This window comes from Schistocerca serialis, chromosome 4 (genome assembly GCF_023864345.2).
Source record: "Schistocerca serialis cubense isolate TAMUIC-IGC-003099 chromosome 4, iqSchSeri2.2, whole genome shotgun sequence".
In the NCBI taxonomy this organism is placed as follows: domain Eukaryota; kingdom Metazoa; phylum Arthropoda; class Insecta; order Orthoptera; family Acrididae; genus Schistocerca; species Schistocerca serialis.
The window spans coordinates 621,452,753-621,479,219 of record NC_064641.1 but is presented as its reverse complement, the minus strand read 5'-3'; the positions used below and the strand labels follow the sequence as shown (position 1 = coordinate 621,479,219).

The window sequence follows — 26,467 nt, the reverse complement described above, 5'->3', positions numbered from 1 at the left end:
CTGTGACCGAGCGGTTCTGGGCGCTTCAGTCTGGAACGGCGCGACCGCTACAGTCGCGCGTTCGAATCCTGCCTCGAGCATGAATGTGTGTGATATCCTTAGGTTAGTTAGGTTTAAGTAGTTCTAAGTGTAGGGGACTGATGACCTCAGATGTTAAGTCCCATAGTGCTCAGAGCCATTTGAACCATCACCCCAGCACGTCTAAATCATCAACTGTGAAAAATAAAGGTATCTAATTTTGTACAAGAGGTTCTCGTGTACGCCCTACAGTTCCTTCCCTGAAACCTATTTGCAATCCTTGATTTTCCTCTGTCTTTCCTTTTCATGATTTTATGAAAATATTAATTAATACAGTATACTGAGGATTATATCAGTTCACTAACCGTGTAAGTAACATAAAAATCGAACATTAAAAAATATAAATTAGTTTCTGATACAGGGGCGTATACCACGAACGTCAGATTACTATCCTCTGCTCTTTCCTGTGCACCAACAGCTACCTCTTAACTAGGCCAACATATGTTCTCCGCGCGTCCCCCGATACACCGCAGAAACGCTACTTTTTCATAACGTTTGGCCATCTGGATTTCCCATTTTCGCCACTTTCATTTCTGGACAAGTCCTGCGTCTGGACGAAGTCACATACGGCGACTGAGCGCGGTAGCCTTGTAGGCTCTTTTCAGCAGCGGGAACAAGCTCTGGAATGATCTCCCTCAATACACGAGAAAGAAGAAAAACATACCAATCTTCAAAAGGCAGTTAATGGCATTTCTACAAAAGCAACAAATCATTCGTCTGCTTTTGATCTGTACACACCCCTTACAGCTAAATACCTGCCTTTCCCACTAAACTTCCCTCATTTCCCGTATCCCTTAGCCGACGCAGTCAATCTAAATGACTCTCTCTTAGAACAAACTCGCTGCGGAAAAATATCACTTTTGTACGCCCATCTATACGAGCGGACTTCAAAAAGTAAGTTATGGATTTTTACCTATGTCATGTGACTTGATATCGTTGCTGTCACAGTCGACCGAAAGATTGAAATGCACTCTATGTCAGTGAATTTAAAGGGGCTGGCCGCACCGCGACTGTCCGACGCTCGGACCTTCGAACTCGAGATCCACTGGGCGTTTCAGGTGACTCTGCATCAAGGGTGTGCTGTGACAGCCTCGATTCGGGTAAACCGTCACCGAGAGTGATCTGTCTTGGCCATAAGCGTCTTAACGATAGGGATCAGTACAGAACATCGCGGACTGTAATTGTTCAAATGGTTCAAATGGCTCTGAGTTCTATGGGACTTAACTGCCGAGGTCATCAGTCCCCTAGAACTTCGAACTACTTAAACCTAACTAACCCAAGGACAACACACACATCCATGCCCGAGGCAGGATTCGAACCTGTGACCGTAGCGGTCACGCGGTTCCAGACTGAAGCGCCCAGAACCGCACGGCCACACCGGCCGGCCGAGACAGCCGACTGAAAGAAGTTTCCATCGGTTGCTGCCATTATATGAATGTATTCACTCACTGACCGGGTTTGACTTCCAATCGAGACAACCGACTGATACAAGTGTCTGCCGTCTGAGGTCGCTATATGAATGTTTTCACTCACTCATTTGGTTTGAGCGGTTTAATTCACTGCAAGATATCCGACTGACAAATATCTGTCGGTTCCAGCAGTTATATGAATGTTCTCACTCTCACCTCGGGTTTGAGTGGTTTTATTTACGTACTATTTCAACCTTTTCGGCTACTTATGAACCGTGATCAGGATTGACGACTTTTTTACAGATAAATAAAGAACGAGTATTTTATTTCAAGGGGATGTGAATAAAACGTATATTTATAATAATATTTTCAAAATGTATCTATTTACTTAGCTAAATACAAATTTTCGTACTTGTGGTATTAAATATAACTATTTGGTTTGTTTTTAAAGTGTAATATATGATGCTGAAATATATATATATAGGGTGGTCGATTGATCGTGACCGGGCCAAATATCTCACGAAATAAGCGTCAAACAAAAAATCTACAAAGAACGAAACTTGTGTAGCTTGAAGGGGGAAACCACATGGCGCTATGGTTGGCATGCTAGATGGCGCTGCCATAGGTCAAACGGATGTCAACTGCGTTTTTTAAAACAGGAACCCCAATTTTTCTTATTACATATTCGTGTAGTACGTAAAGAAATATGAATGTTTTAGTTGGACCACTTTTTTCGCTTTGAATGAGATGGCGCTGTAATAGTCACAAACATATGGCTCACAATTTTAGACGAACAGTTGGTAACAGGTAGGTTTTTAAAGTAAAATACAGAACGTAGGTACGGTTGAACATTTTATTTCGGTTGTTCCAATGTGATACTTGTACCTTTGTGAACTCATCATTTCTGAGAACGCATGCTGTTACAGGGTGATTACCTGTAAATACCACATTAATGTAATAAATGCTCAAAATGATGTCCGGCAACCTCTATGCATTTGGCAATACGTGTAACGACATTCCTCTCAACAACGAGTAGTTCGCCTTCCTTAACGTTCGCACATGCATTGACAATGCGCTGATGCATGTTGTCAGGCGTTGTCGGTGGGTCACGATAGCAAATATCCATCAACTTTCCCAAGAGAAAGAAATCCGGGGACGTCACATCCGGCGAACTTGCGGACCATGGTATGGTGCTTCGACGACAAACCCACCTGTCATTAAATATGCTGTTCAATACTGCTTCTACCGCATGCGAGCTATGTGCCGGACATCCATCATGTTGGAAGTACATTGCCATTCTGTCATGCAGTGAAACATCTCGTAGTAACATCGGTAGAAAATTACGTAGGAAATCAGCATACATTGCACCATTTAGATTGCCATCGATAAAATGGGGGCCAATTATCCTTCCTCCCATAATGCCGCACTATACATTAACCCGCCAAGGTCGCTGATGTTCCACTTGTTGCAGCCGTCGTGGATTTTCCGTTGCTCAATACTGCATATTATGCCGGTTTACGTTACCGCTGTTGGTGAATGACGCTTCGTCGCTAAATAGAACGCGTGCAAAAAATCGGTCATCGACCCGTAATTTCTCTTTTACCCAGTGGCAGAACTGTACACGACGGTCAAAGACGTCGCCATGTAATTCCTGGTGCATAGAAATATGGTACGGGTGCAATCGATGTTGATGTAGCATTCTCAACACCAACGTTTTTGAGATTCTCGATTCTCACGCAATTTGTCTGCTACTGATGTGTGGATTAGCAGCGACAGCAGCTAAAACACCTACTTGGGCATCATCATTTGTTGCAGGTCGTGAATGACGTTTCACATATGGCTGAACGCTTCCTGTATCCTTAAATGACGTGACTATCCGCGAACAGTCCAGATACTTGGATGATGTCGTCCAGGATACCGAGCAGCATACATAGCACACGCCCGTTGGGCATTTTGATCACAATAGCCATACATCAACACGATATCGACCTTTTCCGCAATTGGTAAACGGTCCATTTTAACACGGGTAGTGTATCACGAAACAAATACCGTCCACACTGGCGGAATGTTACGTGATACCACGTACTTATACGTTTGTGACTATTACAGCGCCATCTATCACGAAGCGAAAAAAGTGGTCCAACAAAAACATTCATATTTCTTTACGTACTGCACGAATACGTGATAAAAATGGGGGTTCCTATTTAAAAAAAACACGGTTGATATCCGTTTGACCTAAGGCAGCGCCATCTAGCAGGCCAACCATAGTGCAATCTGGTTACCCCCTTCAAGCTAGACGTGTTTCGTTCTTTGTAGTTTTTTCGTTTGATGCTTGTTTCGTGAGATATTTGGCCCGGTCACTATCAATGGACCATCCTGTATATATATATATATATATATATATATATATATATATATATATATATATATATATATATATGAACAACCAATTTTTAACACGGTTTTATTAGGTCTGTTTTCCTGTCTGGTCGATACAAATTTTGGAGTTGATTTTGAAGTAACTTCCCCATAAGCTAGACACTTGAAACTTTCAACATAGCTGAGAATCGGATGAGAATTTAATATTAACTCGCTTTCGAGTCTGAGCTTGTCGGAGGGTATTTTGTTTTTCAGTCTGTGTGTTCGGTACAAATTTTGCAACTAATTTTAAACTAACTTCTTGAGAAGGTAAAGACATGAAACTGTCAGATTAGCTCAAAAGAGGAAGACAACCCCTATACTAAATCGCTTTCTGTTCTGGTATGTGGTGGGAGAGTACTTGGTGTACTGTTGGTATTCCCCTGTTTTCCTATTCCAGTCGCTAATATTTCACAGTTAAGAACGATTGCTGCTAACCTTCGTGTGGCCTTGATTTTCTCTAATTTTTACATTCATGTTATTTTCGAAAGTTATATGTAGGAGGAATCAATATATTGTCTTAGGCAACTGAAAGGAGAACGAAATAAACCTGAAATTCACCACATGTCTCTGTTATCTCGTCAAAATGTTTTATATAAATTGTACAATTTCACACACACGAGACTAAAAAGCAGAAAATAACTATTTAAATAAAAAACTTTGAAATTACACGTTTTTAAAACGAACTAAAACGTGTTACATAATCTCTCTTAGCCCCATAAAGATTCCTAATGCCATAAAGATAGACCTGAAAATTTATGCTTGTCAGTTTTTAACAGCTATGACAATACTTCTAAGATTGAAAACCATAACCATGGGGCGCATGCTACATGTAATAGTAAGGAGTGTAGAGAGTGACTGTCGCTTATAAACTCACAGAACAGTTCATGTCATTTGAAGTGCATTCAGATTTTTAGCGACTTAGGTGAACTGTTGTTACATCAATTACCTATTGTATGCGTCCCACCTTTTTCATTTTAAATTTTACCTGCATTGTCATAGCTATTAAAATTCACAAGCACAAATTTTCAGGATTATCTGTGGCTAGGACATAATATTTAATAAATTTTAGTCAATTTTAAAGATGTGTTATATTAAAACCTTTTTACTTAAATAATGATTTTCAGTTTAAATTTCTTGAAGCTCTATCTCTCTCTGCCCACCGATTACCACCCAAAGTCGATTTCTTTTTCGGTAAACGCTAAGGTGACTCGAACATAAAACACATAAATACAATTTTTTGTTGTTGTTGGTGATTTGATAAGTTGCATTTTAAGCATATATTGCCATTTGTGTGAAGTACTTCTAGAGAAAAATATTTGTCATCGTTAGTTAATATCCTCTGAATTTCATTGCTTAGTGTAGTTTCATAATATGAATAATCCTTGCTGGCTGGCAAAACAGGTTCGATGTGACGGGAAATCAAACCGAGACGCTTCTCACCTTCCGAAGTCTGACATACATATACACTTCAGATAATACCTTCAAATTACTTAGTTGAATTACATTATAACGTCTTGTACCCCTGTTGAATAAGCTGAAAGAGTACGCGCTCAATGTTACCATGGTCGCAAATATATTTTCGCAAATATATTTCAGTTAACTGGCATAGACAAAACTAATAATTTTGCAGCACTGAGTTTCCCCGATTGGTCCTAGTTTTGAGGGAGTTCAGAGGCATTCTGGAGAGGTTTTTGTACTACTGTCTTGGGTAAACGCCGATCTTTTTTCATGTTTCGGGAAATTTGACTGATTGGAAATAAAAAGATTGTAATAAACCTTAGTTAAAATCGATTAATGAGGACCGGCCCGTTGGTGGTTCCTTCGTTTTTGTCTATTAAAAACGCAGAGGCTAGCACGATTAGACGGTCTCTTATACACACATGATGTTCCAAAATGATCTTTATAACTTTGATCACGTATGTTTCAGAAGTGGGAATAGGTAGAAAGGTGCTGTATGCGGCATAATGCTCACACACGCCTAAACCTGTTTTTTATACATATCTTTTATTTTTACATGTTAGTTATTGTCTGACCAATCCCCCTCACCCCCGGCCCCCAGCAGTTGGCAATGTTTTTGGAACGGTTGGTACAAACCAGATCTGACACCCAGATCCTACGGAAAACCATTACTTTTCTTTCCTTTGGGCGGGCCCTGTAGGAACTGTGAGCTCGCATCAGAGCAGCAACAGCACACGTTAACGAGGACAAGCTAGGCCGGATATGGTACGGCAACATCCCTTAGACATCCTGTGTGCTATTAGATCGCGCACACATTTATGGTGACAATCTGCCCCCCTTCGCCCACCCCACCGCCCCCTTCCCCCAACGCCATTACTTTTTTTGTGACAGTCACAGTTTTTATAGCTCCGTCCCGAATTTTTTCAAAAGTAGTTCGGTACATCTACTTGTTCTGGATTTAACAGATTTGAAATGATTTATCCTAAGTTTGAATTCATTTCACCTCTATCAGTATGCTGGTACTGAAATGGTATTTTCCCATACAACTAATGTATGAAACAGTGACAAAACACAGTTTGTTGTAGAAACTACGAAAGCCATGTTAGTGACTATGACTTATGATGAAACTTGAGTTGAATGTTTTCATACTGAAAATACGAACATGCTGAAGAAAATTTGCAGCACTGATAAGAACAGTACGTCTGCTCGCACTCTTTCATCTTAGAAGGTACTAATAAAATATAAATTAATGGACTTTTGTGACAAATTAAAGTAATCATTTACATGTATTACATTTAATTAAGAGATTTTTGCAGTATCAAAAAGTTGTAAAGTGTCCCAAATTTTGGTCTAAAAAACATGGTCACTTTAACACGCTGAACAGAGTGGCTATGAGAATCTTACATGTGTATGAACATCACGGCGCAAACTGCAAGTTTCTAGTTTTTCCTGTTTCTGAAATGTATGTGATCAAAGTCGTAAAGTTAATTTTCGAACACCCTGTATTGTTCATACTTCTTTATTGAGACAATTAGAAGCCACCGACAATCGGAATAGCGTATACCGCGAGGCCGCCTTGCCCGCCAGACAAATTTTTTAAATGACATTTGCCATTTACTCATTAAGCTGTATTAAAACTGACTTAATTTATGTTCATATTTCTTACTGCAAATGAGTACTACGTTTGATCATGGGTTTCTCTCTAATGCGCTTTCATAAATGCTTGTTACTCTCGCGTGCAATTTACATCTGTTGATCGGTAGGAGGCGCGCGCCCGTTGGCATTGTCAGCACTGGAATGCAGGTGAGGAAACATTGCCCCTCTCACGACCCGCTCCCGGCGATACTTATCTTCTACAGACTGTGTGTGTCCGGGAAAATAATCCGATTTAACCCAGATGTCTGAGATTTTCAAAGTTTTTGTTAAGTGATGGCAGGACTATCCCACCGATAGGTGACCTTAATTAGTTACACGTTAAAGGCACCTGCTACAACTTAATCCACAACAGTATATGAATCAGTTTTAAATTATGAAAAGAAAAATTACTCCATTTAGTACATAATTAAATTAACATGTATAATGCTTATTTTAACTGTGACGTACCCCCTGAGATATGTCTTCACTAACCGTGGGGGTAGGGCTGCACTCTGGCTGTACAGTGTAGCACTGCTTTAGTTCAACTAATGAAGAAACTACTACAGGTTGATTTCACTCCGAAGTGTGAATGGGTAGCTCAGTCTACTATAACCCTAAAGAGTGGTTTCAGCTGAAAGACTGAATTCATGGTTCAACCTACAGAAAAGAACTGACTGTTTTCACTTGAAAAGAAAGAATTTAATCAACATGTAAAGCATACAACAGTGTCGAATGCTTTCATTCGGTTGCTCCCGAAGACTGGTTTCATTCAAATGAGTCACTGAGTAGTCCAACTGACTGAATCGATTGTTTTCATTCGGTTGCACCCATAGACTAGTTTAAACCAAAATAACAAATTAATATTTCAACCAATATGTAAAACTACAACCGAATGAGTCGATTGTTTTCCAACAACCGAGTGAATCGATTGTTTTCATTCGGTTGTTCCCATCGCTACGGAGTACAGAAGCCACCTCTACTCGCAACAAGCCACAGAGAACACTCGAAGCATGAAGAAAGGTCATCGTGCAGTAATGAAACGTGTTTATTTCGCTGCGTGCTGATGGCAGGGAGTAAGTTTTACAGAAACCTCGTGATTTGAAGATCCCGCTTGGTGATAGGTTGCCATCTTGTATGTGTTAAAGACATTGTCATGCGAGGGATCTCATTACAGATAAAATAAAGGTGGTACACTATTATTAAAAAAAGTCAAGCTGAGTAGCGTCCAAAAGAAGCATCAGGAAGACTGCATGCCGCAAAATAAAGGACATCCACTGGCGATGATGCAACCCTGGCGAAATATGCAACTAAAGCACAAATAATCTGGTTTCGCAGCGGCTGATCTTCACCAACACATTTAACTAGAAATAATGGACGAAACAGTTAAATCGCTTTTGATAAACTTTACTACAGGATGTAATACAGAAAAGGCTGGTATACTAAAACGGGGGACTCGTGCGAAACTTCCACACTTTTATAGTTTTAAATATTGACATTATTTGGAATAAGTAGAGTCGTTATAGAATAAATGTAGTGGCGGGAATGAAGCTGAAACACCCTGAAAAATGAAGTAAGCACGTTAGACCATAGTAGCAATAGGTAAACAACAATTCAAGGCGACAGTGACAAACATATTTGTCGTTCCGGACAGTATATTCGTTAGAACAGTCAACTTGTACAAGGGGCAGAGATGATGGACTAACGCTTTGTTCATGGTTATTATCTAAGATATATTTGTGATAAGATAATATTAAAAGAGAGCCTCTTATCCGTGATTAATAAGTTAGCTTCGAAAAATATAGGTATGAAGCTTAGCGTCCGTGATGCCTTTTTCTTAAGATAGTTAAAAGTCTCTTTTACGTTAAAATTTTCCGCAAGTAATATTATTGCGCAAAATCCTTATTGAATGTTAGAAGCCGGTTAATAAAACTTTCTAACAGTACCTCATTCATCCCTGAGCGATTAGTATGTGTTGAAAAAAGGTGGTGTTAATTTGAGAAATACCATATTTGGTCGAGAGAGTATAATTAATTTCAGTTTCAGAATGAGTGCCATCTACAATTATGCGACTTACTTATGGCCTATCCAGAATCAGAGATAATAGCTGACATCATCTTAACTATTTGAAAATAAAGATGGAGAATCATATACTGGTACAGGTCTACACATGGCATTATCTTTGTGAAAAGTGAGTGACAAGTGAAGATAAATTTTACGCAGTGATATACAAATGACCCATGAAGATAAAACTCTCAACACGAAAAAAATTAAAAACGAAAAAAATTGCGTGACATGAAGATGCAATAGTAGCTTGCAAACATTCTACAAAGATATAAAATGAAATATAAGGTATAAAATGAAATTTAACTACCCTCATCATCAAAAATTAATTCCACCTAAATTCATGATACATAGAGCAAAATTTATTTCACTCAGTAATAAGATTAGAAAGTGGAAATAATGGACAGCCGTATTGTAGTTAAGTCCCGTATTGTGAAGTTACTTGGTAAAAATTATTAATTACAATTTTTTCAACAGTCTTCTGCCTGGTTTGATGCGGCCCACCACGAATTCCTCTCCTCCGCTATCCTCTTCATTTCAGAGGAGCAGTTGCTTTGTACGCCCTCAGTTATTTACTGGATCTATCCCAATCTCTGTCTTCCTCTGCGGTTTTTACTCTCTGCAGCTCCCTCTAGTACCATAAAAGCTATTCTCTGAGGTCTTAACAGATGTCCCATCATTCTGTCCCTTATTCTTGTCAGCATTTTCCATATATTTCTGTCCTCGCCGATTCTGCGAAGAACTTCCTCATTCCTTACCTGATCAGTCCACTTAATTTTCAACATTCTTCTGTGGCAGTAAACCTCAAATGCTTCGATTCTATTCTATTCTGGTTTCCCCGCAGTCCATATTTCACTATCGTACTATGCTGTGCTCAAAACACACATTCTCAGAACTCTTCCTCAAATTAAGGGCAATGTTTGATAGCAATAGACTTCTCTTGGTCACATCTTTAAAATTCTCACTCTGTGTTATACGCATGCACGCTTAAAGTTGGCAACACTGTAGTCATATAGGCCATTCGTCCCCGACTACTGCAATTGAATTCTGTCAGTGACAGCGCAAACACGTCTGCTCTGCTAATAGTTTACACCAAGGAGGAACAGTGGGCAGTGCCAACTGCAGGCTTTCACCACAGTACCGGGACAGGGCTGTGTGACGTGAGAAAGCTTGTCGATCGAGATGTTTGAAAGTGGCCGGACGAGCAGCACACATTAAAAGGGAGCAGGACTCCCGCCAGCATGGTCCAAAAGATACAACATGCGCAAAAGATGGCTTTCAGCGGATAGGCAAGTTATCATCGATATGGTAGCCTCTTCTTTTGAACATCAGTCACGGTTTTGTCTATCGAATCATCATCGATGGGCTCAGCTTCCGATGGGTACCGAGACAATTTACTAAAGAGGAGGTCATCTGCCAGCACTAATTAGTCAATTTGACTTTTCCCTGGGATAGTCGCCCGTGATGAGACGTGGGTTCACCATTATGAGATAGAATAAAAACACCTCGAATCACCAAATACTAAATAATTCAAGACTTTCCATCGACGGGAAAGATTATGTTAATTATTTTCTGAGATGCAAATGGACCTGCACTGGAAGAGTACATGACAAAGGGAACGACCATCGACAAAATCTTGCAGTGAATTTTTGGTTAACATGCTAGAGCCAGCAATTCGCAGCTGATGACAAGGTGTGTTGTCAAAGACAGTATTGCTGTAGCATGAGAACGCACGCCCGCACGCGGCTACCACACAATTTAAACCATCAAGATATCGGGTTTTGAGCTGCTGGAAGACCCTCCCTGCTGATCGTATCTTGCTCCCTACCTCTTTCATTTGTTTTGGTTGCTCAAGAATGTTTTGCAATGTCGTCAATTTTTTTGGGACACGAAACTGCAGAAAGCACTACGAAAGTAGCTTCGCGACCAACAGAAAGCCTTCTTTTTGCGCGGAACACGTGAGTTTGTAAGACGCTGGTCCCCCAGCGCATTAGCCGTGCGGGGTAGCCGCGCGATCTGGGGCGCCTAGTACGGTCCACGCGGCTCCCCCCGTCAGAGGTTCGAGTCCTCCCTCTGGCATGGGTCTGTGTGCTGTCCTTAGTGTAAGTTTAAGTTAGCTTAAGTAGTGGCTAAGCTTAGGGAACGATGACTTCTGCAGTTTGGTCCCATAAGACCTTACCACAAATTTCCAATGCAGCGGATAAGTCCCTGCAGTCGCACTATCCTTTGTGCTCTCTGTGGCTCAGATGGAGCCGGCACGGCAGCTCAGAGTGTTCGGTCAGAGGGCTTACAAAACTGAGTGAACGGATCAACGAACAATAAGAACGGGTGTCATCGGACGTCCGCCACGAACAAATTCGACGAGCAATATAGAACAAAATGAGATAAAAAAAGATGGACAGAGCGTCTGCCATGTAAGCAGGAGACCCCGGGTTCGATTCCTGTTCGGGGCACGCATTTTCAACATGTCCCCAATGATGTATATCAACGCCTGTTTGCAGCTAGTGTGTCGTTTTAATCATCATTTCATTCTAGAGAAGCTACACAGTCATCAATGATATCTGCTCTTCCGGGATCAGATACTACCTTCAAACAAAAAAATTGATCAGAAAACTATATTTTTTCGAGGTGATCAGTAGAACTTTATTATTATAACTCGTACCTTGTAAAATCGGGTGATTCTTTTTAAAACAAAATCTCTGTAGTCCTAAGAGAGGGTAAAAATTTTAACCATGTTCGTTGTGAAATCGATCTTGCTGGAACACCCTGTAGCATGCTAGGGGCCATCTCTGGCTGTATACGGTAGTGGGATGGATACGTACCCGTTGGGGATGTCCACAGGACTGTGGGCAGTGGCTGAGCCCTCCTCGTCTACCGGCATGAGCAGCAGGTGAGCGCGCGAGTCCAGCATGGACGACATGACCATGCTGCCGCGCCGGCTCACCACGACGCGCTCGTCAAAGTCCGCACCTTGCGTGGACACCGGTGTCGTCGCACCCTGCGACACCTGCCGAAAGCCGCAGGTTACTGTTACCTTTCGCTAAAGCCTGGCTGACACCTGTTAGCCTTATATCTTAAAATAACGTATGCAGCGTCCATTCCTATTAGTTAATTTCATGTTCCATGGATTACGTGCACGATGAATCTTAATGATGTGGAACGAGTTATATTACATTCAGAACACAAATTAATTTGTGGTCAAGGAGAAACTTTTTCATTTTGTTTTCAAATACTACTTTGCTGTCTATCAGACATTTTATATCACTGGGTAAGTCACCAAAAATTTTTGTTGCAGCATACTGCACCCCTTTTAGTACTAAAGACAACATTAATGTGGAGTAATGAATGTCATTTTTCTTTCTGGTGCTATAATTATGTGCAGTGTATAGTATAATAAAATAATGGAATAGATGATAATAAAATGCGTGGCTTTTTAAAATGTATTGAATTAATGAGATTAATTTTTCGGCGTGAATGACAAGCACAATAAGCTGAGCTATGCCTGGAAATAAGTCCGTATTAGTTCATATTATTTTGCAGGGCGGAGTAGTTTCTTTCTCCGCTGTAGATTTGTGCTTACCATTCTTTATAATACTACGTTTGGTCGCCGCGTTCACCTTTGAAGTCTTGACCGTGTTCCTATTAAGCTTATCGGATCTTCGTAATTTTCCAAAGTACACAGGTGGGCTTCAGTTATTGTAATTATTGTACTATTTGAAATAACAACTCACACGACCTTTCTGTTAATAAAACAATACTGTATTTTTCTAAACGGTGCACATATGAAATCCACACTCCTCACTTATTCATAGCGACCCCAAAATGGCGGTCTACAATTACTCGCTAAAAAATTGACGTGCTTCTCACTCTTTCACTAGCTGAGCGCGAATCCCTCCTTCCTCCTACCGGTACCAGAAAAAATCCTCTGTTTCTTAACAACTGAAAGTCAAAAAATACATGACGGTAGGCATAGGCTCTATGATGGGCTACCGCTTCATCTTGTCTCTTTGCCTTTAAGGAAGACGAAAACATAAAGGAAATGCAAAAGGTTTATCACAAGTGCATTATTTACAACAGACTTCATGAGGAAATAAACATTATACTGTGAAGCAGTTGACAGAATGCCCATCTCCTTAAACAGAAGTCTACAAGATGATCGCGTTTGAGCATCACATATTATTATTACAGCACGTTCCTTAGCAATGAAGACTTCCTTTCTTAAAGATGAGTTACCCCAGAACATTATTCAATGTGCCATTAATGAATGAAAATTGAAATATGATTTGTTTCTCTCCAGGATTTGCTGCGATTCTGAGTTCAAATGTCGGTAAACTAAACTGTTTTAGGAGTTCCAAAACGTGCTACAGTTTATTTCTCATCTGGATACGTAAGAATTTTTAAGTTTCCAACTTATGTATTATTTCGTCACGATGTGTCACACTTATCATTGGTATAGTACTCCGAGACGTGCAGAACTCAATGTGTTGCGGCTTTTTAAAATTGAGGGTGAGACCATGCTCAGAAAACCTGTCAATGATACTTTAAGAACATTATTTACCATTCCTCCTGTTTCTGTGTGAATGCTTGGACTGATTACATCACACGGTTAAAGGCGCTGCAGTCTGGAACCGCATGACCGCTACGGTCGCAGGTTCGAATCCTGCCTCGGGCATGGATGTTTGTGATGTCCTTAGGTTAGTTAGGTTTAACTAGTTCTAAGTTCTAGGGGACTAATGACCTCAGCAGTTGAGTCCCATAGTGCTCAGAGCCATTTGAACCATTTTTGATTACATCACAAGTGTCATCTGCAAAAAGAATTAACTCTGCTTGTTGTATATTCCACGGAGGATCGCTTACGTATATCAGGAATGATAGTGGATCTGAGCCTTGCGAAACCCCAGTCCGAATAATGTCACTGGACTACATTGGGTGAATGACTGAGTACAACTTTGCCGGCCGAAGTGGCCGTGCGGTTCTGGCGCTGCAGTCTGGAACCGCGAGACCGCTACGGTCGCAGGTTCGAATCCTGCCTCGGGCATGGATGTGTGTGATGTCCTTAGGTTAGTTAGGTTTAACTAGTTCTAAGTTCTACGGGACTAATGACCTCAGAAGTTGAGTCCCATTGTGCTCAGAGCCATTTTGAGTACAACTTTCTTCATTATTTTGGTTAGATATGACATTTTCCATTGGCTGGCTATACCATCAATCCCATAAAACTGCAAGCTGCCTGGGACAATACTGTGATTCATACAGTCATACCGAGCGAGGTGGTGCAGTGGTTAGCACACTGGACTCGCATTCGGGAGGACGACGGTTCAATCCCGCGTACGGCCATCCTGATTTAGGTTTTCCGTGATTTCCCTAAATCGCTACAGGCAAATGCCGGGATGGTTCCTTTGAAAGGGCACGGCCGACTTCCTTTCCCGTCCTTCCCTGATCCGATGATACCGATGACCTCGCTGTTTGGTCTCTTCCCCCAAACAACCCAACCCAAACAGTCATGGCATTTTACATAGGTCGCAGAAGACACCAAACGGCGCTGTTTCATTATTTAATGCTTTTAAAATGTGGTGACTGACCATGTAAATGGCATTCTCAGTAGAGTAGGTCTTCTGAAATCTAAACTGTGGTTTGCTGAGGGTAATATAGTAGCTCAGTTGAGATACTATTCTACAGTACCTCACCTCCTCATAAATTTTGGAATTTGATGTCAGCATGAAAGATGTCGTTAGTTATTGATATATCTCCTATTACCTTTCTTAAAGTGGGTTCTAGATGCAACGCTGTAGTTAAACTTGCTAACATATTAAGAAGTCCATTGGTTCGATCTCTATTTATTCATACAATATTTTTATATATCCTTGAATTCCATTTTTACCGTATTTTCTGCGTAGTTTTCTTCATTTGATTTTTAAATTGCTAGTAGCCGTAAATGGTTAGATGAGCGAGACTACAGCCAGAAAACTGACATCTTTAGAGACCATAAGAAGAAAAGCAAGGAGGTGTTTAGTCTCAACATATCAAGTATTACGAATTATGTGAGGAAACATTCTCTGGTGGTCAGCGTGGCAGCTTCGTCTTTTTAGAAACAATGTTGCAACTAAGTCCCTACTCATCATCTTCAGTCGGAGCACCTCTGCAATGTAGTCTTTTATACCTACTGGATGACAATTTACTCTATCAAGGGAGTATTGAGCAGGCTAATCAACTGCCTCCGGAAGACACGGGTAGGAGGGAAGACTGTTGAACTCTCGGTTCAAAACTGGTAGTAGAAATTAATGTGTCTATTAGAAGAGAGATGCACGAAACATACAGCTTTCACCGCTATACTTTAGCGAAATACCGTGACGATAAGCCAAGAAAATTCTAGCCCTACATAAACCATTAAGTGGGAACAAGGCTTCTATCTAGTCACCCTTGAACAGTATGGCGTGGCAGTACGAGTAGAACAAAACAAAAGAAAACATTTAGGTTTAAATTTCGGGTTTCGCAGGAGGATAGTACAGATGTATAGGGCGTGGACAACAATATGGAAACACCAAACACACAACACATTACCATGCCTCATACAGTGTAGGAAAACCGTTGGCATTCAAAACAGCTTCCACTCGTCTCGGGAACTATAGATACAGGTCCGACATGGTTTTTAAGGGAATCTTATGCCATTCTTCCTGCAACATAGTCGCAAATTCAGGTACCGATGATGGAGGTGGTGTGATAACATACCCTCCTCTCCGAGGTAGACTACAAATGCTCAATAATACTGAAAACTGGTCACTGTCGTGGCCAGAGGAGATGCGAAAATTCATCCTCATTCTCACAGCAGCAAACCGAGACGGATCGAGCTGTGTGAACAGCGATCCTGTCGTCTTGGGACACAGCATCACAAATGGGGAGCAAACACTAACGATGCGATGAACCTGATCAGCCAAAATAGTCACACAATCTTTGCTAATAATGCGACGCGGTAAAGTAACCATGGAGCCTACGGAATATTACGATAAGGCTGTCCAAATCATCACCGAACCCCCGCCATGTTTCACTCTTGGGACGTAAACTGAGCCAGAAGATCGAATTAGTGTGAAGAAAGACTCATTCGACCAAATGACTTTCTTCCTTTGCTCCGTAGTCCAGAATTCCTGGCATCGGAACCACGTTTTCTTACTACGGGCATTTCGATCACAGATGGGCGGATTTGGAATTCCCGCTCACCCTGCGATTGCCAGCTTATGGAGCTCTCTTCGTGTTGTTCTGGTGCTAACAGAGTTGGCGTGCACGATATTCAGTTCTGTAGTGACTTTTGCAGCTGTCGTCTTCTTATTTTTTGTCATAATCCTCTTCAACGACAGTCTGTCACGATCGCTCAACATTCACTTTCATCCGCACTGTGACTTAGCGGATGAAGTTTTCCCGATTTCCATGTATCGGCACCTCTTGAAACACCAAGCCTTTTGGTTACTTTGATTGCAGAAGCATCCACCGTACGAGCGCCAACAATTTTCCCACGTTCGAATTCACTGAGCTCCGACATAATGCACTCCCAACTACACACAACACTGTTCTGACCACAACTGACACTTGCAAAGAACTGAGGCCACTGCATAGATGCAGTTCGTGGTCAAATACAAGAATACCTGCAGGCTTTTCTAGTATTTGTGTTTATGTTGAAGCATGCATTTCTAGCGGTGTTTTCACAATTCTATCCATTCCTGTACCATCGTTTAGACTGTGACACAGACCTCCATATGGTCGACATGCAATACATATCTCTGGCGCTGACAAGGAACTGAAAGAGTTGAAAACAAATGAGTCGGCAGGTTCGGGCGGAATACCGAATAATTTTTTAATAGATTAGTACTCGGGAATGACCTACTACTTAGCTTGCATCTACCGCAAACCTCTCCTCCAACGCAATGCCCTAAGCGACAGGAAAAGTGTGCTGGTGACTTCTCTATATAAGGAGGGTAAACGAACGGATCCGCAAAATTACATACAAATATCCCTAACTTCGGTTTTCTGCAGAATCCTTGAGCATATTTGTAGTTCGAATTAAATAAATTTCCCTGAGGCAGAGAACTTGTGTTTGCAAAACACTCTGGATTTTGTAAGCATCACGCGTGTGAAACTCAGCTTGTCCTTTTCTCGCTCGATAGCCTGAGAACCACGAATGAAGGGCAATAGGCCAGATCCCATCTTCCTAGACTTGCGGAAAGCGTTTCACACAGCGCACCACTGCAGACTGTTAATGAAGGTCCGAGCATACAGAATAGGATCTCGTATATGTGAAGGGCTTGAAGATTTCTTAAGTTAAGAAAACCGAGTCCGTTATATTGAACGGCGAGTGTTCATCAGAGACGAGGTTATCTGCAGGACAGTGCCAGGAAAGTGCCATAGGACCACTGATGTTCGGTATGTACATAAACAAACGCATAGCTTGAGCTGCAATATGAGGCCGGATAGGGGGCCGAGCGGTTCTAGGCGCTTCAGTCTGGAACCGCGCGCCCGCTTCGGTCGAATTTTCGAATCCTGCCTCGAGCATGGATGTGCGTAGTGTCCTTAGTTTCGTTAGGTTTAAGTAGTTCTAAATTCTAGGGGACTGATGACCATAGATGTTAAGTCCCATAGTGCTCAGAGCCATTTGAACCATTTTTGAACTAATTTTGCAATCTGCGATTGTTTGAGCTGCAGTGTACTGGAAGGTGTCGTCGATGAGTGACTGCAGGAGGATACTAAATTACTTAGATAAATATTCCATTTGGTCTGATGAATGCCAACTTGCTTCAGATGTAGAAAAATATAAGTTAATGCAGATAAGTAGGAAATAGAAACTTTTAATGTTCAGGTACAGTATTAGTGGTTTGGTAATAGATGTGCAAATAGACGCAGGCACGCCGATTGAATATGTAAGTGTAACGTTGCAAAGAGAACAAGTAAGTAAGATCAGTAGTAGGGAAGGTGAATGGTCGACCTCAGTTTAATTGGCTGAATTCTGGGAGAGAGTAGCTCATCCATAAAGGAGATCGAGTTTAGAATACTAGCGCGATCGATTCTGTAGTACTGCTCGAGTGTTTGTAATCCGCACCAGGTAAGATTAAAGGAAGACATCGAAGCAATTCGGAGGCGGCCTGCTTAGATTTGTTACCGGCAGGTTTGATCAACAAGCGAGTATTACATAGATGTTTCGGGAACTCGAATGGGAATCACCAGAAGGAAGACAGCACTCTTGTCGCCAAAAGCTATTGACAAAATTTTGGGAGCTGGCGTTTAAGACTGACTGCAGTAAAGATCCTACTGTCGCCAACATACGTTTCGCTTAATGACAGTGAAAATAAGATAAGAGAAATAAAGACTTTTATGGAGGCATATTGACAGACGGTTTTCAATGTCAGAGAAACGTATATTATTTACGGAAAAATTTTAACTGAACAGTTTTCAATGGCTCGAATGAAACTTTTGTGAAAACTATCAATTATTTCAAGAAAACTTTTGGCTGTCTTCTTACGGTAACTTGAAACGTAGCAAGGTGCAGCAGCTCCGCATTCTATAATCCTACTCCTAAAATATATTCGTTTTCTGATCTCTTTTCGTTGTCAAGTTATATATCAAGAATACCTAAAATTGCTAAACTCGTTTCCGCCCTCTGTTTCATTGAACATTCTTATTCATGGTACAGTTCTTAAGAGTACTGATGGTAACGTTAGTTTTGGATGAAAAAATTTATTTACTTTATAGTCACGTAAGCCACATACTCTTCAGAATTTGACTTCGTAATTATTATTTGTTTTCGGATTGGCATACTTCTTTGAAAGTCCTCATTCTCCTCTTATAAACAAACGTTTTACTTTATCCCAGAAGTTGGTATTTTATAACATACTGCTACTCAAAATTTTCGTACTCTAGAGTGTTCGAGGAGGAGGAGAAGATTAGTTTTTAACGTCCCGTCGACAACGACGTCATTAGAGACGGCGTACAAGCTCAGATTAGAGAAAGATGGGGAAAGAAATCGGCCGTGCCCTTTCAAAGGAACCACCCCAGCGTTCGCCTGAAGCGATTTAGGGAAATCATGGAAGACCTAAATCAGGATGGCCGGCCGCGGGTTTTAACCGTCGTCCTCCCGAATTCGAGTCCAGTGTGCCACCTAGCTCGGTCTGCAATTTTCGAATCTTTAAATGTGGTACTGTCCTAAATCCAGTGCTATAATTTTCGTATTTTTTTAACTTCCTGGCAGATAAAAACAGTGTGTCGGACTTGGACTCGAACCCGGGTGCCCTTTCTTCCAGGGGTGCTAGTCCCGCAAGATAACCGGGAGAACTTTCGTGAAGTTTTGAGGGTAGAAGAATAGGAACTGGCGGAAGTGCAGCTGTATAGGCGCAGAGTGGTCCCGAGTCGTGCTCCTACAGCTCAGTCGGTAAAGCCCTTGCACGCGACAGACAAAGTTCCCAGGTTTGAGTCGCGGCCAGTGCGCTGTTTCAATTTCAAATGAGCGCACACTCTGCTGTAGATTGAAAATTCGTTCTGGAAATGTACATTTTCTGGACTGAAGTAGAAAATTTAAGTTTCCAGAAAATTTTACCTGCGACTGGAAATCCTAGCACCCATTATAACCCCCGCCTCATAAAACAGAACCTTTGTTTTTCGTAAAAGGATATACATACAATAGTTAAAAGAACAGCGTTCATGCATAACCTTAGCATTACCAACGGGTGGGAGGGGCAGGGGGAGGGTTTCGTACCTTCACTGACTCAATATTCATATGTTGTATCTACGTTCTGATGTGTGAACTTGTTCATTACTGCATTTAAAATTGAGTAATTGTAGAACTTTTTAGTTAAGATTCATTTATTTGATATTTATTCTCCACGGGCCTTCCAAGCCCCCCCCCCCTCCAACCCCCGCCCCCCCCCCCCGGCTCCGTCGATAATTTTTTATTTAATAAAATTGCAGCCAAATATCCATATACAGTTACTTTGCTTAACATTTTACATTTACATTTTTGCATATTCATTTATAGATTTCACTCTTTTACTGCTCAATTCTATGTGATATCGTTCACAGGCTTCGTTACACAGTTCACACACACATGTTGTGGTTGGGTCGTGGTAAGTTTTGTTTTTGAAAATTGGTTGATGAAAGCTGTGAATAGAAAATCTAGTTACTACAAGTCGGAGTTCAAAGTTTGGTGCTGTCCATGAGCGGTTCGTCATTGCTTCGGTGCAATAGAACTCCGGCCATACTTTTTCTCGTTTATCCTCCATGATCTTCAGTTGATTTCTGGAAGCCCTGGTGTGTGGCATCATATATCGAAGTTTGAGGTCTTCAATTAGGAATGTCTCCCTCGCTAACAGGTACCCTAGTCTAGATCTTGTCTTTGGGAGATCTTGTGCTCTTTTTAGATAAGTGTTTCTAGATTTTTTTCTGTCAGGTGGTCTCATATAACCTCCATCCCATAGGCCAGGATTGGCAAGATTTTTGCTTTGAATAATTCCATGGCCGTTTCTAGACTGAGTAGGCGGATGCCTTTGATGTCCTGTATTGCTATTATTGCTTGGGATGCTCGATCTGTTGTATGTTTTGTGAAGCATTTGGTTGTTGGTTGCAATGCCACCCTAGGTATTTAAAGTCTGTTGAGATTTTTATTTTTTGTCCTCTGATGTTGATTTCCGCATTCTTGGGTGTTTTGCCTCCTTTTCTGAAAATCACCATTTCTGTCTTTGGCTCCGGTGGTAATACCAAGGAAAAATTTCAGGTGTTTGAGACATTGGTTTTAATTATTTGAAACGAAATGAGGTTTTGCATTGTAATTTCCAAACATATTTTTATGAAGTCGACCGTTTTTATTTTCATTTTTTCTGCTGCTGTTGAACAAGTAACATGAATGGACAACGTTTGCGTGACAGGTCTGTTGAAAGAGTGGTTAAAGAAGTCTTGAACGAATCACGTTTAAATGAAAGTGAAGTGGATGATGATGTGGAAGAAATTGGAACTGATTCACCGTCCGAGAATTATGCTGGCTTGTAGGATAGGCAACTTTCAAGGATAGTAATATGGGCCAAAACAAAACAAAAAAGTGGGATCTAAAATGTGTACCTAAAGAGCTAAGAGAACTTGTTAATCTTTTATACTGTATAACACATATTTTCTACTGTAAGCTCTTTGGTTTCCTTTTGGAAGAGGTAGTACGGAAAAAAAAAAACAAAAAACTCTAGTAAATATGAGTTCTAAAGTGCGTGCCTCAAGAACCATGGTACTTCAGTAGAAGAGATGTAATTCACAGCATCAAAGATGTACAAGTGTTTATAGCTCTTGCAGTATGCGTTTTATAGCATATGTTTACTAGATCTCTTTTCTTGTTTTGGTCTTCACTACCACCTCCGAACGTCGCCTGCCCTTCAGTCTTAGCAACAACAGTGCCGGTACAAGTTTTCCACTGTCAGAGGCATCAGAAAGATTTCACTTATAACTTCTACTCGGTTGTTTCCAGACCAGGGTCCCTTGCCTCAAATTGATGAATTTACCTTTACCCATCATCCATGAAAGTTTGTAACAACATCTCGGAATCACCCTGCAGATTACGTCCGCTACGCGTTACATGTGTCAACATCGTCAGCTGTATGTCCTCCTGATTTAGTCCGTGTGTTACACTAGTAGCGCGTGTCTGGCAGTGTGAGGTACCTGGGCGCGCCCATTGGACACTGCGCGTCCGCAGGCGAGGTCGTCCTCCTCGGCGGGCACCACGTGCATCGACAGCCGCTGCTCCTCCACCGTGGCCGGCCGCGTCTTCAGCTCGTGCATCGGCCCGCCTGCAGAAAACACCAAACACGTCACTCACTGTACAGCAGTCCAAGCGAATTGTTTGCCCTGCAAAAGAGGTATCCACTACTAAAGTATTTCAGGCAATCATACATTATTTGAAAAGGTTGCAAGCATGACTTTCGCCTGTACATTTATTTTTCTGCACAAAGAGCTTGTTAGAGAATGCACAAAGTAATGAAAGAGTATTTCAAACGCACATGAGTGCAACACACAGCATTTGGTATAAATTCATAAGCAAATTAATTACCAAAACCTCCCCATTGGAGAGCTCTTCTGTCATGACTGCGAACGGAGGGGTAGCTATAAAGTTTTAATTATCACCTCGAAATATTCAAGCCTCGGCCATGAAAATCAGTGATGGTGTTAGTCCTTCTCTCTATATATTCAGCCATCAACTGACACATTTCTTACCACCAATGAGTGACTCAGAGAAGATCTTGCTTGTAAAAGTCTGCAATTTGACTGTTCAGGAAACATGAATACTTTTGGAGCCAAAGGAATGGGAAGGAAACGGGATAGGAAAGAGATAAGAAGGAAATAATGACTTCTAGCTGCTCAGTGCACTGTGACAATTGAACAGAGAGAGTTGAAAATTTGTGCCGACCTGAAACTCGAACCCAGATGCTCCGCTTTCCAAGAACGGTTGCCTTATCTGGACACGCTTTCGGTCAGAGACAGATTCCCAACTTCCCATCTACTCCCGCCCGTTAACTCACTACTCGCAACTATCTGATTCCCAGACGAGTTCGGACGTTGGTCGTGCCTCCACACTGAAAACTTTTTCGTTGAACAGAGGTCGCGCCCATACAGTTACAGATATGAGTAACATCTTTTCCGTCGGACATGTCTAACGGAACAGACGTCACTCATATCTATAATTGTGCAGGAAATGCTTCACCTCTGGAATCACCTCGTCGTCATTTTGCACATTCTTCATGGAAAGCATAGACGATGAAGTCACTGGGTGACATCTCAGCAGAACACGGGAGGTGGGGGGCCTGGCGAGGAAAACTTCGATAGCCCAAAGAGGCAGCCTGTGTGTGACGATGTGTAGACTCAGCTGAGGAGTTCTCGTGGAGCAAAAATAAACAAATAAATAAAGCTGTAGTCTCATCAAGAGATGTCGCTAGTATGCTCCTATAAGCGTACTAGCATGGAAGTCCCAAAATGTAGTCACCAATACCTTGCCCATTAGTGGTTGAGTCTTCACTCTTCATCTGTTTCAGCGTTGGTGAATCCACAAGTTTCCATTGATCTCTTTGCTCCTTTGCCTCGGTATCGTAACGATACACCCAACGCTCGTCCATGATGATTATGCCACTAAAGAAATCTTGATTAGTCTGGAAAATGTACGCTGCTGCTTGGGTTCGGTAGGCTTTTTCAACATGTGAGAGCAGTCGCAGATATCAGTCCACGACGGCGTTTCTCATGTTCAAAATGTCGTTCATGATATTGGTATCTGATCTATGGCTGACTTTCAGTTTCTTCTCTATCACATCGATTTTGATACGCCGGTTATGGAGCACAAAGGGTTCCACTTATCTTGTGATTCTTCACGGAGAATGCTCTGCCCCACTTCATTCTTCATCATTCAGATTTGTTTGACAACACTAAAAACATCCACGTCAGAAAAATACTGTGTCGGGGAGGGGGGGGGGGAGGGGGGGTGATGGTGCAATATTGCCATTCCCATTCAGATGCAGAAAACATATTTCCATGCGGGATACTCCACTTTATGAATAGCGTGCGCAATTTTGTTTTGGATCCCTCAGCGGCGTGCTGCGGTACTATGGCGTGGGGATTTTATAGTGTATCGGATCCAGAGTAATCTACCTTCAAACAAACGAGAAATTGATTATATAGCACGTACTTAGCATCGGCGTGACAGTAGATTGTAGGATGAGCAAACCATACGTGGTAAAAGCATTTGATAATAGTTACATCGTCGATGTCCGACACATACAACATTCCGCTTCGTTGTCGTACGTGCCAGAGCCTTAGAAACGCACCATAATCACAATGACAACGGTAAACCACCGTCGCTACAGTATGCTATCAGGGCGACAAAGAGAGTAGTCGCCAGCGACCCCTGCCGCTTACAGTAATGGACAGAAAGGCCACCGTGCAGCAAGTGACTTGTGACTCCAGTGGTGGACAACAATAACTACTCAACAGCCACTCCATTTAGAGTGAATACTTCCTCACCTCATCGCCTTCCCCACCACTATGGGATAGAAGCCCCCTCCATACTCGTGCACCTCTGGTCACCTCACGTCAAAAAGCACTGCGATTAGCACGGGAGTACGAATACCGCCCCTTGACAATCAAGGCACTGAAGAACTAACGAGATGCGGTACAGTTTCAAACTTTCCCGTGGCTGGGTACAACTAAGACGAAAATCTCAACTTCCGATTCATTTCTTTTGACAACAGGGCGCCATTTAGATAGGTGGGGAAGTATTATCCTATGGGGATCGTTTACATGGACTGGGATCGGGATTCTGCTACCGTAGTACTGGGGAAAGATACAGGAACTTACTAGTGGTTTTTTTCGGGGCGTAGTAGAGTCCAGGTGCTAGTGGCTGCTACATGCTAGTAGCAAGATGTCATTAATTCGGTTGATCTGGAGTATTTACGCACCAATAAGAAATAGAACATACCACATATTTTACATTCATTCATAGATTGTTGATATACAAGGTGTCCCAGACCTGTTGGATCCAAATTATGAAGATGACACAAGGAGCGACATTGAGAATTTTGACATTAACTACCTAGTGGTCAGAAATGAACAGGCGCAGCTCGTGCTTTCATAATGCGGAAGGTTGCGACGTATAGCGACAGGAAATATGGTCCAGGGCTCAATAAAAGGTTTACAGACTGTGTTTCCTTTCCTTTTCAAAATCAACTACTACATAAAAACAAAGCTAAATTCAACATAAAATCTATAGCCAGTAAGTTTACACCCTGACGTCATGTTACTTAATACTTGAATGCAACAAACTATACTGAAAATGACGCGTTTTGGAGGGTTCTTATATATGTTATATCACTTAAACTGCATATTTTTGTAATACGCAAGCATAAAGACGGAAACCACCAAATACCGGATAATAACTTGAATGTTTTTCGTGTTTTCAACTCTGAACTTGAGATGCTTAACCCTTTTCACGTTTATGAGTTTGTGTTTATGACTTCACGCGACGAAACAAAGCCGATTATGTCTTATTTGTCATAGTAACTTCACCAACGTGGTTGCGGTAGGCAGTTGTTGCTTAATACAGCATAAGCATATAGTCCCACACGGCTTAACATTGCCACTTTCATTACTGTGGTAACGCCACTTTTCTTCTGAACTTATCGCATGTAACTGCTGATCCAATGATTATAACAATTTTCAGCTGCGTCAGTGATAGCTATGTTATCTGATATAGCTACATATTTTATTTTTAAATGCCTTGGATGATATTTTTTTTCATTATTTTGCTTGTAAATCTGAAGATGGTCTAATCTAGCCAAAACGATTCATAACAATAAAAGAATGTACTTCATGTGAGGAATGTTTTTAATATGTTATGCCGTTTTGGTCATAATGTTATCTTTTATTGTTTAAATCGAACGTTTCCGAGCTACAACTTCTACTTCAAAGATTACACTGACATTTTTCAGCGTTACACCCAATTTAGTAATGTAGCAACATTCAAAGCAATACTGACGCTAGGACTTCTTTTAGAAGATAGCGTGAAGAGAGGCACACCTACGTTTATAGCATTTATAGATTTAGAGAAAGCTTTTGACAATGGCGACTGAAATACACTCTTTGACATTCTGGAGAAACTAGTGATAAAATACGAGTAGCGAAAGGTTATCTAAAGCTCTTAGAAGCTGCAGCTGCAGCTACAAGAATCGAAAGGTATGAATTGGAAGCTATCAACGAGAAGGGTATGAGGTACAGTAGGCAAGCAGTGCAAGAAACGAATGAGAAATTGGGAAGCGGAATTAATGTTCAGAGTGCAGAAATAAAAACACTGCAGTTTTTCGATGGCATTGAATTTCTGTCACCAAAAGCAAAGAACTTAGAAGAAGAACTGAACGAATTGGGTAGCATTTTGAAAAGAGGGCCGGCCGAGATGGCCGAGAGGTTCTAGGCGCTTCAGTCTAGAACCGCGCGACCGCTACGATCGCAGGTTCGACTCCTGCCTCGGGCATGGATGTGTGTGATGTCCTTAGGTTACTTAGGTTTAAGTAGTTCGATGTTCTTGGGGACTGATGACCTCAGCTGTTAAGTCCCATAGTACTCAAAGCCATTTGAACCATTTTTTTTTTTTTTTTGAAAAGAGGTTACAAGATGAATGTCAACAAAAGTAAATTAAAGCTAGTGAAATGTAATCGAATTATATCAGGGGATACTGGCAGAATTAGCTCAGGAAATGAGACACTATAAATAGTAGATGACTTTTCTATTTGGGGTGGAAAACAATATAATGGGCGAAATACCAAGTATATAAAATTAAAACCGTTGTCTGTTAACACTGATAACTCTACGCAAATGCCGCTGTTCTCGGCCGTTAAGTGAACGCCGTCGGCCACTAC

General features: G+C 41.5%; 1 protein-coding gene across 1 annotated transcript in view; it reads right to left on the bottom strand.

Annotated features, from left to right (window-relative positions):
• The window catches only part of LOC126475429 (uncharacterized), a 314,386-nt gene that overhangs the window by 60,744 nt on the left and 227,175 nt on the right, over positions 1 to 26,467 (bottom strand). Inside the window, exons 6-7 of the mRNA XM_050103279.1 lie at positions 21,735 to 21,862; positions 11,885 to 12,069 (exon numbers count right to left, since the gene is read on the bottom strand). Of these exons, the coding sequence (XP_049959236.1) occupies positions 11,885 to 12,069; positions 21,735 to 21,862 (313 nt within the window). The remainder of the gene's footprint in view (positions 1 to 11,884; positions 12,070 to 21,734; positions 21,863 to 26,467) is intronic.